Source organism: Gymnoscopelus braueri, assembly GCF_963280865.1.
Source record: "Gymnoscopelus braueri genome assembly, chromosome: 12".
NCBI classification, from domain to species: Eukaryota; Metazoa; Chordata; class Actinopteri; order Myctophiformes; family Myctophidae; genus Gymnoscopelus; species Gymnoscopelus braueri.
In genome coordinates this window covers 13058337-13075280 of record NC_137614.1, presented here as the reverse complement: position 1 = coordinate 13075280, position 16944 = coordinate 13058337, and the positions used below count along the sequence as shown (strand labels likewise).

General features: G+C 43.3%; 1 protein-coding gene across 6 annotated transcripts in view; it reads left to right on the top strand.

Annotated features, from left to right (window-relative positions):
• fmnl3 (formin-like 3) overlaps nt 1-16944 on the top strand; it is a 63962-nt gene that overhangs the window by 4619 nt on the left and 42399 nt on the right. For all 6 annotated transcript variants that reach the window (XM_080445815.1, XM_080445812.1, XM_080445813.1 and 3 more), the window contains exons 2-4: nt 15529-15612; nt 15799-15879; nt 16191-16267. In XM_080445815.1, coding sequence (XP_080301941.1) covers nt 15529-15612; nt 15799-15879; nt 16191-16267 — 242 coding nt within the window. The remainder of the gene's footprint in view (nt 1-15528; nt 15613-15798; nt 15880-16190; nt 16268-16944) is intronic.

Genomic DNA, 16944 nt, shown 5'->3' with positions numbered 1-16944 from the left:
AGCGTGCAGAGGATCCCACTGGGATGACAGCAGACCGTCATGAATGATGTCATGGGCGCAGTCTTTGCCAGTGTAGTAATATGACTGGGCTAATGACTTTACCAGGGTCGCTCTGCTCTGTCTGTGAGACTGGAGGGTGCGGGGGGGTGGAGGAGGAGGACAGAGACCCCTGGGTTACATTAGAGACTATTTCATGCGGTCTCGCTAATAAAATGCCTGAGTCCAGCCTTAACCGGCAGCATGTGCTAAAGGCATCTCCCCTTGGTTCTTTTGTCCGGCAACCTCCGCAACTCAGCTACTCGGCTCTGTCGTCTGCGGCTGGAAACAGCTGCCCATAGTGTCCGACCCCCCCCCCCCCCCCTTTCCCCCTTTCCTTTTACAGAGGAAATTGTATTGTAGCCATTGGTCCGTTGTGGTCAGTTTCCTTTACAATTAGATCTGTGTTACTGGAGACTGCTACAGGCCTAATAAATGCCACTGGTTCAGCTACAGCCCTATAATACCTGTGGCCCAATGTGTCGCTAGCCGAAATAACAGATTTGAAACCGGTTGTTTTCAATGAGCACGATGAAGTATGAATTAGGCTTAAACAGTCACGAATAAGCCATATCTACACACGTATATAGGCAGTGCCAAAGAGCACAGCTGGTCCTCGGTTTGCATAAGTTGCCTTTCTCCCAGAGAACCTTTACTTATCCCTGAACCGTACGGTTTTGTGGGATTCAAAAACGCAAATGGAACTTCTCACTCATTCGTCCAGGCTGTATTTCCCTGCCTTTTTTTTAAATATTCCCTGAAGAGCTCTCTCACCGTGGGTCTGGCTTGGTATTAGCCAACCTCCTCCATAATAATTCCCTCCTTATGAAAAGGATGCGTGATGGTAGTAGTAGTGCCATTCTCAGAGAGGTGTATATGTCTGTATGTGGAAGGCCTCGACTGCCTTGGATCCGCTTTCAAAGTGGTCCTGCGCGACTGCACCACATGGATTCCTGCGGTCTAGCCCAGGCTGAGGCCACAGCAGAACTCTGAGAGAGGGAGAGAGAGAGAGAGAGAGAAAGAGAGAGAGAGGGAAAATTCCCTTTGAACTGGCTGTCTGCCACCGTTCTGGGTTGTAATGACTTTACCAACGTTTTGAAACAGCGCACACGTATTTAAGAGCTGTTTGCAGAGGGACTTTATGATTATTTTCTCTACGTGATTGCGATGGAAACCCATCCGAACCGATTTGTCTGAGTCTACTCAACTACGCCGCCACATCCTTTTTCTTTTACCGTGTGACATGGTGTTGCATCATGCACGTCACGGATGTGTCCATGCAACTCCTTAGTTCAGGTTTTATTCTTCCCAAAAAATAAAGTCTCTTTGCTTTTGCATGAGTGCACTGATATGTGATATTAAGGCAGGAGAGCGTGAGGGTTACGTACCGGTTTAGGAGTAATCAAACCTTAAACCTAAAGCTACTGACCCAGTGACACCCCCGTCATTCCTTGGGAGCAGAGCATTAAAGCATTAAAAAGAACCGTGAGTCGAGAGTCAGAACTCAGAAGTGTTTGAGAGACGTCAGTCAAGTGGAACTAATGGAGTCAAGCTGTGTGAAGTGTTCAGGGGACATTAAACCTAAATCATTTTCATTTGTTTGGGCCGGGGTTGCATTTTATGTATCTGTGACCAGCATGTCCACCCCTCTCTCTCGCTCTCTCTCTCTCTCTCTCTCTCTCTCTCTCTCTCTCTCTCTCTCTCTCTCTCTCTCTCTCTCTCCCCATAACCTCCACCAAACACTACCACCACTGCCATTCTGCTTTTGTAAAGAGGAGGTTGGATGTGAAGCCAAGAGGGGGTGAGAGGGGGGGGGGGGGGCTCTTTGCATGCTCTTTGTTTGTTTGTTGTGCCCCTGAAGTTGGGAGTGCATACATCTGGCTCACTCACCACCAAGCCCAAAACAGAGAGAGAGAGAGAGAGAGAGAGAGAGAGAGAGAGAGAGAGAGAGAGAGAGAGAGAGAGAGAGAGAGAGGGAGAGGGAGAGATTGGGGGTATTATTGGAGCAGAGTGCACACACATAGTGTTGCCATGTCTGCTTATTATAAGCGACTTTGGGCGAAGTTGCTTGTAAATATTAGTAGTTGCGGGTTGAGTTTTTTTGGGCTTGTTTCTAAAGTGCAGTTGCTTATTTGGGCTTGTTTCCTGATGTTGTTTAAGCCAGTGGTTCTCAAACATTTTCATGTCAAGGACCCCCAAATTAATATGTATTTGTCCACAAACCCCCCCATCTAAATATAGTTTGTGCCAGGGACCACCCTACCAGAAAATAGCAGATCTACAAGCTCACGTTGTGAGCTTGTAGAACATAGGTTGAGCTTGTAGAACATAGGTAGGTACATAGGTTTGTACATAGGCTCATGTAGCCTATAGATGCTTCTTTTGGGCTTGTTTTCATAGACCTTATTTCTCTCACAAAATCTGGCAACACTGGTGCACACAGTGCTAACTTGGTTTCATAGATGGAGCACAGACAGACAGCAGACTTCAGCTCCAGGCTGTCCACCTGGCTCTCTGGCTCTGTCCGCAGGCTACAATTCCCCTACAATGTGGGCTATTGGGTTTATGGTCAGTTTTTAGTGCTTCTGTCCCTTCAAGTTAAAAAGAGCAATGAGTGAACAGATATATAGTGCATCCACATAGCAGCACATAAGTCGTGTTTGGGGACAGAACCTTCATGAGTTCCACCTGAGTGGTTGATTATATTAAGCAAGTCAGTCAGCTGAGCTGCTGTCTGTAACTCAACAATCAAGAGGGATTTTTTTTGTCACTTATACAGGTACAAAGCAGCGAAAAGTTTGTGGCACAATGTTCCACAGAGACTGCTCTAACACAATACAAGAACAAGACAATAATGAAATTAAAATACTTGGTGTAATGAAGTAAAAAAGAAAAAAGTTAGATAAGATAGTAATAATGTTTTTTATTTAGTACAGGTAGAACGTCAGGTATGATAGATGTATGAGATCTTTAGCATCAGTGTTACAATGTGCAAGATCGGAAGGCATATACAGTACATTTTCAGCTTAATTGCGTGTATTTAGCTTGGTTTTGTTTTCGTTTTTGTTTTCATGGAAAGAGCTGATGTAACATATACTTATTTGTATGGCAACCAATCATAGAAAGAGCAACTTTGTCTGACACGAGTTATATATTGACATCAATGACTGTGCATGGGGTGTGGATCCATTTACTGTACGTGTGAAGAAAGTACACATGTTTGTCATTTTGTTTGTACAGTATATAGACTCTTATGTTCCCGTGCACGCCGCGACTGTGCATGCACAGTTAGGCCGGTTTCCTCAGTTGTGTGTGTGTGTGTGCACGTGCGTTCAATCACGGCAGTGGGGGTTGGCATGTTGCTCCGATGCAGCTGCACCGACCGAGGCTCTAAAGGTTGGGAGAAGTGGTTTCCTTTCTCAATACAATGGGGACTCTGTCAGTCGGTGTTGTTTTAGAGAGGGGGGCCTCGTCCCCTGGTGCCTTTTGTGCTGTTGCAGTCCTTTTTACGTGGACGCTGCGACAAGCTGCTGTAAATCCACTTAAAGAGCTAATGGATTACAGCTTCATGCTAACCGCCCCGCTACATGATGCTGCACACACCACTGATGTAATTATTTATCAGGCCTTGCCTTACATAAGCCCCGAAACTGTATCATCATCACCCTGTTCTCTGCTAAATCCTCAGTCTTCCTTTAACTCTGAGAGTGTAACCAAATGGACCCATGTGGGTCCATTTGGTCACATTTGTAGATTTTGTACACTCTCGGTTACAAATGGATAAATTAACACTGAGGATACTGTGTGTATCTCACGTGGTTCTACTTCTGCTTCTGGGGTTATTTTGGGACAGGTTATTTTGATGTGATTTCCCCTATTTGTTTTCTGTTTCGTTTTTTGGTTGCTTTTTATTACAGTCATAAGATCGTGATGAATGACAATCACACATAAAGGCATCAGATGGAAACTTTCCTCGTCATATGGCTGGTGACTTCACTGGTGACTCGTGAATTCTACCCACGTTTCCTTTTAATTCCTTTATTACAATTGCCTTTTCTCTCAAACCCTTAAACAACCCCTAAAAAGTCCCCAACTATGTATTTTTTTTACACCTAAACCTTTACTTCTACAGAGCTAAGGATTTAGATGTGTTGTCTTTTCAGCTCAGGCAGCCTTCAAGACTAACAAGGCAGTGTGTGTGTGTGTGTGTGTGTGTGTGTGTGTGTGTGTGTGTGTGTGTGTGTGTGTGTGTGTGTGTGTGTGTGTGTGTGTGTGTGTGTGTGTGTGTGTGTGTGTGTGTGTGTGTGTGTGTGTGTGTGTGTGTGTGTGTGTGTGTGTGTGTGTGTGTGTGTGTGTGTGTGTGTGTGTGTGTGTGTGTGTGTGTCAAAAGGCCGGCTCGGCCTGAGTTATTGAGGCATTCATGTACCTGCATTCCTCAAATTCCCTTTGTGTATCATCCACTGGCTGTGGCTTCCTCGGGCCGTGTGCACTCTCAGAGGAGAGCAAACAGGATGTCCGCTACAGTGGACTGAATGAATACCTCTGATTCATGACCAATTGTAGTGGTGGCTTGTTTATAACTCATTGGTAACCTTACTTACTTATACCTTTGTTACATTTCCCGCTTCCCCAAAATGTCCTGTTTGGAAACAAGCGCACACGCGTCATAAGGGCAACACGTCAGTGACAGTGTTTTGTCAGGTGGCATTGATGGAATAGCTTTTACGGTCATTGTTATGTTTTGGACACCACAAAATCAGCCATGTAAAAACACTGGCTTCCTAGACAAAATGTGTTTTTTAAAGAAAAGAAAATGTGGCATTTTCAGTTTCACTCTTTTTCGGAGCTTGGGGAACATCTGGCTGTTCCAGAAGGACCTGTCCTTGACATTTGTTCCTTTATCTCTGGCCCGGCTCAAAACAAGCTGGGCTTCAAAGGACCTTGTGATGATAATTGACTTGAGCTATCACCGCTGTTGATCACTCCCACCACATCCCTGAGTAAATAAATTGAGTGGTAAATATAGTTTCACTTCTTGAAACGTACTTTATCAAAAAAGTTTTTCAATATTACATTATTAGCACAGGGATGGATGCACCAGCTTATGCATAAATAAAGGCTAAAACAGCATCTCACTGGCTCTGTAGCAATGGAATGGCCATTTTGGTCGAGCAAGGTCACTACACTAAAGCAGCGGATGGTGGAAAAGTTAGTTCTCTTAACAGACTGACGCAGAGGTCATAGACTTGGGGCGGTGTGCCCATGGGAGTGATGGAGGTGGTCCAGAACCAGACAAGGCTAGGGAAAGAAGGATGGATGGTGGGTGGAGGGAGGGAAGACTGGAGGCTCAGTAAAAGCAGAACAAAAAATGGATTTAAGAGGCTAAAAGCGTCACACGTCACGGCCACGAAATGTGCCGCTGTTAACTGCTGCGTCAACAGTGACATGGACATTTTACACTCTGATGTGTGTTGTAATGCTGTTTCAGCCCTTAAACTCGAGTTGTTCGTCTGTTAAGGGGGATTACATAATGTTGTCTAGATAGCCTATTATTAAAGTCATTTATGGTTTCAATAACTATGAGGAATTGAAATTCATGGCTGTGGGGAACATTATTTCCACATCAGTGAGAAATGAAATGGACACAATCTTGGCTATGTTTGTTGTGTTTGAGGCCGTTGGAATGTTTTCACTTAGGATTTGCGAGTCAAGAATGTGGTTTGGCCGCCGCTTTATCTATGCATTTAAATGAAGAGCATCAACCCCACTAGTTAACCTGTTATGTTAATATCTTAGTGTCACAACAGGACTAATTTATGTTTGCTCTGTAAACAAGGACTAGCATGGTGGGGTGATAAAGTGCCATGAAGCTCCCATTACCAAACCCTCTTTTCTTCTGCTCTTGCCCTCCCTCCCTCCATCCTTCCCTCTCTCCCATTGGAAGCGAGGTGGCAGGGCCCACTCAGTAGACCTCTCTGGTACCCCCAGCGTCTTTGTGGAGGACTCATGGCTTTGTTGTGATTGCCTGGTTCGGGTTACCTCGTAAAAGAGCGACAGGGTGATCAGATGTCGGCTACAGAGAAAAGGGGGCCAGTGTTTTCTCACACTGCGCTCCACTGCTCTTAGTTCACCAGGTCTTTACCTGGGAGCTGGAAAAACACTAACAACCAACACGCACACATAACATACTGTGGTGGAAAAAGTACTGAAATGTTTTACTTGAGTAAAAGTATCAATACTGCAATGTAGAAGTACTCTGTTACAAGTAAAAGTCCGGAATTCAACATTTACTTGAGTAAAGTACAAAAGTATTGGTATCAAAATGTACTTAAAGTACCAAAAGTAAAAGTACTAAAATGTTTGCATTTTAATGTTAAAAGTATAGACAATTGGTAATATTCCAGTAAAGTAAGTACAGTACTTGAGTAAATGTACTTAGTTACTTTACACCACGGCACATAACATACATACGCACACGCTCAAACAGACACACACACATGTGAGTGCATGTACGCAACACTGCACACGTAATAGCCTCCGAACAAACAAAAAAGTCATCACTCAGGGCGGTTTTTGATTTCCTGAAGAGCTAAGGAAGTCCCTGCAGTCATATGACGATGAACGCGACGACAGCTGAGGTTCCTGCCCCGTCTCCCCTCATTGTATTTCACTGCCAAGGAAGAGAAGAAAGCCCAAACAATAGCTCTGGCAAAGGATGCTATTGGGTGAGAGGCCAGCATAGTAAGTGTATATCTTTAGCTGGTGTCAGGCAGGGGAGTTTGATTCGCTAACATTGTCCTAGCCCCTGTTTACTTTGAAATGATGTGAATGATGATGCCTTTGCTTCAGGTCACAGCTCGGCCTGATCAGCCTCACCACACATATTCACAATGTAAGTCGATCAGATGAGCGTGTACTGTATCGTTAAACGGGGGTACAGAAAGTGAGCATATCTGTTCATTGCCCGAGGACTGCACATTCTCTAATCTCAGTTACTTACTTTCTCTTTTTTTTCTCTTTTTTCCCCCTCCAAGTGGAGACATTTATCTCGAGCCACATCTAGTCACCGCTACTCTAGGTTTGTTTTCACCATTGCGAGGGCTTAAATTGTGCTCGGTAAAAAATGCAAAAAGAAAACACATTCAGCCCGTGCTCGTGTTATTTTCTTTTCTTGGACCCAGTTTCTGACAGGGACGAACGGCTTGATAATTCTTCCATCCTTGCCAGACAATACCCTTCATCAAAGTGTAGGACTTGTCTCACACTCCCCTGGCAGGCCCACAGTGTTTTCCTTTGTGAGTGACTGGGATGGTTGATGTGTTGTCTGAAGTGAGCTGGCCGTCTCATATAAAACAGCCTGGCTGCTTTTTTCAAACAGAAGCTCAAAGTTGGAACGGAGACCTCCTATTGAGACGTACAGTACTCGATGTGTATTTATATTTTGTGCAGTGTTGTTGTTTCATGTTGATTATATCATTGGAATTGTGCCTCGGGGTCTTGTGTTCCAGGACCCCTCCACGAGGGAGGGAAGCTTTTTCCAACTTAGACGGCTATAGCAGAAATCAAGTTCTTTCTTCCAGTCCACGATATGGAGATAGTGATTCATGCCCTCATTTCATGCCAGCTGGACTATTGTGTATCTGCAAAAACAAAGAACAAAATATGTTTTACTCTTTTATGTACCTGTACACAAGACTGTAACAATAAAGAACACCTTGAAATTTGAACCTCCTCCCTCTCCAGCTTGCAAGCGTGTCCAGAATACCGCCCGCTCTACTCCCTGACTGGCCCCCCGTAAAAAGCAGGACCACATCACACCCTATACTGGCCTCCCTTCGTTGGCTCCCAGTCAGACACGGAGCTGATTTGAAAGTTTTATTATTTGTTTTTTATTGTTGTTTTTGAACGGACCAGCACCACCTAATATCTCTGAGTTTTACCGTGCCCCCTCGGTGCCTCTAGGACAGATCATTAGATCCTCTGACCAGATGCTTCTTAAACATCGTGTGCACCCCGGTTGAAGCAAAAAGGTGATCATGTTTTTTTCCTACCCTTCCCCTGTTAGGGCTGATGCCCCTTTCTCTGGACACTTTGAAATCAAAGACTCCAAAGCACACCTTTTCTTCTCCCTGGCCTTTGTTTGACCCCTTCTCCATGCCATGCACGCCCCTTTTTCCCCCCTCTTCTGTTCTTTGTATATCAGTTATATTTATGCAGTTTTAACTTTAACTCATGTTTTAACCTTGTGTTATATTTGATGCTGTTTAATTCACATGCTGTGCAGCACTTGTTGTATTAAATGTGCTTTATATTAACCCATTAAATCCGGGAATGCATCTGTGTCATTTTAGATTTTTAGCTATAACCATTATTTTATACTTTGTGCTTTTCAAAAATAGCAGATCTACAAGCTCATAGCGCGGCGCCGAGTGCCGTGCTATGAGCTTGTAGATCTGCTATTTTTGAAAAATCTTTGAATACATATTCTTCTGGGGGTCCCTGCGGCCAAAACAATATATCTATTCAAAGATTTGCACAAAACGTTCAAGATTTTTTTTTAAATAGCCAAAGTATAAAATATGACTAAAATCTAAAATGACACAGATCCGTTCCCGGATTGAATGGGTTAATAAACCTGACCTGAAAGACCGGGGGTGCAGAGGGTTGTCTGGGGTTCTGTGTCTGGATATCTCAACCTGCTCTGTCCGTCTACTGAATGTGACACCTTTACCCAGACCCGCCCACTCCTTCCATTGCTCTGTCCCGCTTTCAATCTGAACTAATGACAACACGGCCTGGCCTCTGTAAAGACAATCAACTCCTACAAGTGCATAAAAAACTGAGACTTTTGGGGGTCCTTGACATGAAAAAGTTTGAGCACCACTGCATTACATAATAGAGCAGAGACCCGACATTGTCCTCAAGACCCATAAAGGTGTTTTCCTTTATAAAACAAAAAAGGGAATCCCACCTAGCGAGGTATAGCTCAATGTGACTCATAGGATTTATACAGATTTATACAGACAAAACATGGCACTTTATTGGGCCTTTATCTGTGTCTCTGAATTTACCGCAGACATTTCGCAGAAAATGAACTGCTGTCGCATGCCTGGAAACAATCCAGGGACGACTTTTTTAGACAACACACCGTGTCTTCTGCAGACGCAGACTTCTGCTCTTCTCTTTTTTTTCCCTCCCAGTTGTATTTTTGTCTGAAGCAGAGGAAGGTCTGCAGATAGGAGGTTCATGTCGAGTGAGTAATGTGCCATTTTGGTTTGGTGTACAGTATCTGTAGAGTCTTATCCTGCCGTCGGTGCTGAGCTGTGGGATGGGGGGGGTGGTTGCATCCTGTTCCTCTCCTCAATTTGTCACATTTAGCTTTACGTTGGTGGTGCTTCTGGCTGGGGTTGGAGATCATAAACTCTGAGACTGTATAGTCCCGACTGTATATCAGCAAGATAGATCATTTATTGTCCTTTGAGAGGAAAATCATTTCCACAGTCTGTACAGTAGACTGTATGCATGCCTCACTTGAGACACTCTCTTACTTGACTTTATGTTGTTTATTTGGCAGGGACGGTGCACGTTTAAACGTTAAAATAAGGTGAGCCAGAGTTCTGATGTCCCAGAGCGGACTAAGAAAACTAAAGATATTAACCCATTAAGACCCCCAGAAAAGCAAAGATTTGAGTTACAAATGTTCGCTTTAAAAATATATATATTCAAAGATTAGTGCACATTTTCATGATTTTTTGAAATAAATTCGATTGAGATTTACAAGCTCAATAGCCAAAGAAATCTGAAAATAACACAGATGTGTTCCCGGTCATAAAGGGTTAAAACAATCAAAAAAGCATTTGCCGCATTGCATGCCGCGTGCAGTACAAGATGTGCACAAAGTGTAGTGATAAACAAGCCTATGTCTGTATGGTAGAGTATGTTAATTCAATACAGCTGTACTGTACATCTGCAGTGGTTGGAGGTGGTCTCCCATGCTCTTCTTTTGAGACACTTCAGATCAGATCCTGTGGTCCGTGTAGGAACGATATCAATCTCACCGGCCTCAGCGGGCGCTCCGTCATCATAGCTCAGTCAGTGGAAGACATTTTGTCTCCTTGAAGAGCGGAATTGGTCAGCACTGAGACTAAACATCAGAGAAATATACCACAATGGCATAGTGTAGGTGTGTTTTCCTTTTCCATCACCAACCCGTCACACGCCCTATTTACCCTCACAGGAGACCTCAGACCCACATTTTTTTATGTTTTGTTATCGTTGGATACGATTTTGTCCACAATTCCTTGCTGTATTAATGTTGGTACCATAGGAGCGATAACCGGCCAACGTTGATCAAAAATAACAATTATTTAATTAAGTAATGCAGATGTTTAACAATTATTTAACTCTTGAGAGTGTAAAATTAAACCAAATGGACCCTTAAGGGTCCATTTGGTTTAATTTTACACTCTCAAGAGTTAAAGATCTACCCCAAGGGTCCATTTGGTTAACAGCTCTCCATCATTTAGCTGGGGACCACCTGGAACACCCTCAAGGACCACTGGTGGTCCCCGGACCACTGCTTGAGAACCACTGAGAACCACCGCTTTTTCCTGGGGGAAACCCTGACTTGCATTTACTTACATCCATACATACATTCACACACACAGCAAGAGCACTCCAACCCAGGACAGACTGAGAGCTGCCGTGTTGACTCTGATTCATACACACTAAAACTAAAGGTGAAATGGACCTTTTACCCATTCGTAACTCTGAGAGAGTACAAACGGAACCATTTGTACATTCTCGTTGTTGAATTAACCTTCTGGATTTCACAGTGTAGGTGAGCTCTCCATCATTTTAGTGTGGTTTTTGGAGGGCTGTGCGTGCGTGACTTGATGGCTCTCCCCTCCTCATCCGGCAACTCGACACCAAGTCTGCCACTCAGACTGTTGAGTCTTTAAAGATCTCAGCCCTCCTTTTTCTCAAGTGTCTGTCTCTGTTTTAGGAGTTGAGATCCTTTCCATTGGCTGGTCTAGTGTGTCTCCTGTGCTCAGCTCCTTTCCCCAAAGATCCACTTTTCTCTATTATTTTATCCTTCCATGTGTTTCTATTCACTGTTCACTCACTGTTTCTTTCATTCTTTTTCATTTATTATTTTTGCCATTCCACTTTTGAAGCTCAATTTGTTCTCTGACTCCCTAACGTTTTTGAATAGGCTATTTGATTGTTGTCAGGGCGGGGGGGGGGTGGGGGGGGTGGGGGGGGCTGGGGGGGGGTAGAGCAGCAAAAGAATACTTAACTGTCTACCCGTGGAAATATGTCTTCAGTCTAACAGTAGTCAGACAATATACTGTACAGTACATCATCGATTAAATCAGGCAATATACTGTACATCACATCACATAACATGACATACAAAACAGCACAACAGTACAGTTATAAATCAATATGCTTATACAAAAAAGAGATGGAAGGCCTGTCACAATTATTGAAGGCAGTTATTTTGGCATAATCATTAGTTTCCATTCATCTGTATAAAACTGCTGGATGAAATGAACAGAAATGTCATATTTCCATCACCATGTCCACAATCTTTTAACCACTTTCAACATGGCTTTGTGAATTTCAGTAATGGGCTTTGTATATTTCAGTTATTTGTCATATCTGCCCAATGTATGTTCCAATATTCAATGCCAAAAAACACAATTAAGAAATTAATCACAATTATGTGTCAATTAACTGTCAACTCTAACTTTTCATGTGACTGTGATAGACGTTAGTACAATATGCAAGGCTGTTTTTCTCCTCACCTGTTATGTAAAACACTGACCATCTGTGTCTTGCCTAACAATGGAGATCCAATGATTGGGAATATGGTGATGATATAAAACCAGTTGGTCTGGTTCATGTGCAGTACTCTGGGGTTGTTTTCAACGCCTGATATTGTGTGCCTCACAGCACCAGGGGACACATATTGACCCTGCCCACCAGCCATTGTTAGAAACCTTCTATTGGGAAAAAAATAGCTCAAATGTCAAAGGATGGGAATGGCACAGCACCAAATCAAAACAAAGCTGCACATTGAATCCTTGTCAACTTGAGATCTCAGGTCGAAGCAGAAACGCCTTGCAGAGAAGAGATTATGTGGGCAATATGGTAACAACAAACATGAAACATTTTTGTAATATTTGTCCCCTTCCAAAATTATCAAGTAGGAGCCTAAACTCCACACGCTACATTTTCATACTGCGTCCTCCATAAGACTACCTACTTCTAAGCTTCTTGTAAACACAGGAAGTTCAAGATTATATCACTGAGGGAGAAAGTGAAATGAAATTAGCTAAATTGGGTTACTTGGCTCAAATTACCCAAATCTTGCCAGAAAGGAAACATCCTCTCTCTCCCTCTTGCCTTGAAGCAGAAAAGACCGCCTCTCCATACCCCCACGTCAACAGCTTTTTCCTGATTTTCAACAGACGTAAGCACAACGCTCATCTGCTCAAAGTAACACCTGTAGGTGCTGTTTACAGAACCTGAGGCTGTAACTGTCAAAGCGCAGCTTGAAACCAAACATGATCGTGTTTAGCGCATCTTGTAATGCCACTCAATCTAAAGTAGTTTGAAGAGTAATCCTTCCTTATTTGCAGGTACAGTATCTCAAGTCCCTTAAGGAAATGATGAATGACTTAAAACTGAAATACTTTTGCATTTGAATTACTAACAGAAGACTTGGTTTCTGTTTGAGAGAATCTTTTGCTGTTTTGTATTGACTCACTGGAGTAAGCGCATATGCATTTGTCTGGAGTCTCAGTATTGAATTAGTGAAATTAGTGAGCCTGTTTGCCCCAAGGTCGTTTCTTAATATACATGGCTGGCCAAGAAAAGAGATGCTGCAGCTGATAGCAGGGCTTATCACAACATGTATCATTGCCGTGTTCATGTCCGAGCCAAATGCATGTCACATACTGTATCCTGGACTAAAAACAACATTCACTTAGAGGAATTGGTAGAATATCATAAGAATTACTGCATAATGAATATATCTAATGCTATGTTCTGGCTGGAAGCTCCATCACCCAAGCAACCGTTCAACCTAATGCATCTGTTCCACTTCATAATGCTACCAGCACCTGAAACAGTTATGCTGTTGCAGTTGTGTATCCAAAAATATCATTGTTTTTGTATAATATCCAATATGTATAAATTCTGGTGCTGTCTAGTGTCTAGGTTACATCGCTGTAAGTAAGTAAGTAAGCCTTGCCGAGCCATGTGGCTGTACAGTAGTACTGTACAGCCCCTGGACACGACGCTAGTATGTCGCAGGGACTTACCCCCAATCCGACCCAGGCTTGACACTCTAACCACAAGGCAACACTGAGCTGGTACATCGCTGTAGCCTACATATGAACACGTGTCAGTGGTTTCTGGTAATCTCTACATTCTGAGAGACAGACAAATAAGATACACATAAACCGACTGAGACATCACCTTTGCAACGTTCACCGTCCAAGGTGGAAAGAGTAAAGCCTCAGTTATATGTACTTATGCCGCCTTAAAATAGCTGATCTACAAGCTCACGATGTGCTGCATTTGCAACGCGTTGTGAACTTGAGCGTGGCTATTTTCGATGCATGACACCGTCATACGACGGAGTATAGATTAAACATAAGATTCTGTTATAGAAAAAGTCCCCCCAGGAGAGAAAAGTGGGAAGAGGAGAGCAGAGAGAGAGAGAGAGAGAGAGAGAGAGAGAGAGAGAGAGAGAGAGAGAGAGAGAGAGAGAGAGAGAGAGAGAGAGAGAGAGAGAGAGAGAGAGAGAGAGAGAGAGAGAGAGAGAGAGAGGGAATTTATAGCAAATTTGTAACGATTATAAACAGGACACATTCCTCCTGTAATTCTGGAACATCTGGAATGCATGGTGTCTCTGTGTTCCCTTCTCTGCTGTGTGGGTTTTGGAAGGCGAGCCATGTCAAAGAGCCCTAATGTACCATTTTGTCTCTGGTTTCCACTACAGTCGGAGGCGGAGATAGTTTTCTCAGGCCTTTTATTGTACTATTTTCGCAGCCCCCTTTAATAGGCTTGTCCGCCGACCTCCTGCAAAGAACTGGTGATTACAGAGTTGCTGTAAATATGTGTGAAAGTGGTTTCTGACCAGTGAGAGCAGTAGTAGCTATTATTATGTGATGTAAAGTCTTTATTCAGGGTTCGGTCATTGTGTGTGTCGGTGAAACACGGCACCGTCTTATGTAAGTCTTCCCGGGTAGAATGTCTGAGTCAGTGGCAACCACAGTAGTTAGCCGACTGCACAGAAGCATTCACTATAGCTGTCCTCATAACTCCAGTCAACAACATCATTCACCATCGCCCACACCGTGGCCAATTTGGCCCTATGTGGTGGGAATTTGGGGTGGGGTTTCCCACCCCCTGAATATGATGCAGGAGCAAAATGGCCGGCCATGTGAATAAGGTCAATGGAAAGAAAGAAAGAAAGAAAGAAAGAAAGAAAGAAAGAAAGAAAGAAAGAAAGAAAGAAAGAAAGAAAGAAAGAAAGAAAGAAAGAAAAATCCCATGATATTCCACCTCTATGCGTCATTGTGAGTATACCATAGGAAAAAGTATATGAGCTGTTTCATCTATCAACCACATGCTGGCAGCACTCATGTTAAAATGCCCATGAGAACAGCATGTCTTGGCCGGCCTGTGCTAAAGTGGCAGTGCGCTGTGGGTTTGGACGGGAGCCTGAGTTATAGCTGAGGGTTAAAAGTCAAGCTGACTGGCAGTTTGTGGCGAGGCTCGGGGGCACAGTCGATTCGAGTGTAAACGGGGGGTCCTCCTGGCGCAAACAATCCCTCATGTCTCTTCAAAGAGAAACGCTGAGCCGTTCACTTTCAGGAGGTGGCGGTCATCATCCTCGTATTTTTACACTTTCCCCCAGCTCTAGGATTTCCACGTTGACCCCCGTTTACGAGCTCCTGCCAACCTCTGGAGTAATTAGCCAAAGCTTATGTCACATAGTTTGTGTTTACATTTAGAGTGGTCGTGGGAAGCATCTTATGATGCTTAGGTGGGCTGGTCTCACAACGCCCATTAGATTAGAACATTAGGATTTCATTTGAGCCATAATAGACTGGTTACCTCTCCATAATAGACTGGTTACCTCTGGGCCTCTCATGTGTGAAGAGAGTTTTATGGCTGGAGGGATGACAGGTCTTGTAATAGGCCTTTCCTGTGATAGCAGCCACTGTGGTTGAAAGTGCAGAGCAGCCTGAATGGTTCAGACGCCTGAGCGTGCAAAGAGGAGATGTGGATGATCGCATGTGACAGGATGCTGAACGTCAACACAGGAAGTGAGGTCACAATGCCACAGCCAAGGTTTGGGGAGAGGTTGTTTTTGCTCTGCCTCTAAGAAAAGGCCACAAAGTCGGTCACCGCCACTCCTGTAAATAGTAAGAAGTAAATAAATGACAATGTTTTTTGGTTTTGTGTTCATAGAATTCCATGAATCTGCCTCCAGACAAAGCCAGGCTCCTCAGACAGTATGACAATGAAAAAAAGTGGGACCTAATCTGTGATCAGGTACGTCTGAGTGATTTCATCATAAATCTGCACCAACACATGAGACACATGAAGTGATCCACAGAAAAAGCAGATGTTTCCTTGTCTACCATTGTCTGAAGTTAAATGTCACTGATTACTTTCTGACTTTCTACTTACTTAATTACTTACCGTACTTTGTCAAATATCTGCTCTGTACTTCTTCAGGAGAGGTTTCAAGTGAAGAACCCACCCCACACCTACATCCAGAAACTACGAGGTTATTTAGACCCAGGAGTCACACGAAAGGTCAGTGTTACCACCATTGATATGGATATGAAATGTTGACAAATCTTCTCTTATATGGGGGTCCCTGGCACAAACTCCTTTCAAGTGGGGGTCCACAACAAAATACATAGCAATTTCTGTGACATGAAGAAAATGCTTGAGAAGCACTGTTCTATACAGGATCAAAATTCCTTTTTATTTCATCTATAGCTAAATATACAGTATACCTTGAGATTTTACCACCTAAAGATTCATATTTGTCATGAGCAGTGCATAGGTTTATTTATTCAGTTATCTTCTTACAGTCTCTCTGCTTTGATGATGTGTTACAGAAGTTCAGAAGGCGGGTCCAGGAATCTACTAAGGTCTTGAGGGAGCTGGAGATATCGCTGAGGACGAACCACATCGGGTAAATCTCTTCTCATCTCCCCCCACCCACCCTCCCACCCAGTTTCCCCAGCAGACATAGAAGAAAGTGACAAGAATCACACCACCATCCATAACTTCCTCCTCTCCCCACAGTAGCTCCACCCTATAAACCCGTTAATCCATTCAAACCGGGAACGCATCTGTGTAACTCCTTTAACCATTATTTTATACTTTGGCTATTCAAAAATAGCCGATATACAAGCTCATAGTGCCGCGGTATGAGCTTGTAGATCTGCTATTTTGGAAAAATCTTGAACTTTTGTGCAAATATTTGAATAAGTTTTTTTTTAAAGGGAACATTTTTAACTCAAATATTGCTTCTGGGGTGGTCCCTGGAACAAAATATTTTCAGATGGGGGTCCGTGGCCAAATACATATAATTTTGGGGGTCCTTGACATGAAAAAGTTTGAGAACCACTGATTATAGCAACATACGTTTTTTCAAAAAACTGTTAGGATTTAGAAGATTTGTAGAATCCCCAGAAGCAAAGATTTGTGTCACAAATGTTCGCTTTAAAAAATACATATTCAAAGATTTGCACACATTTTCATGATTTAAATTGTGTTTGCCAAAGTATAAGATAATGGTTAAAAAGGGTTAAAATGCTAAATGACAGATGCTTTCCCGGTCTTAATGGGTTAACCGGGTGGATATGA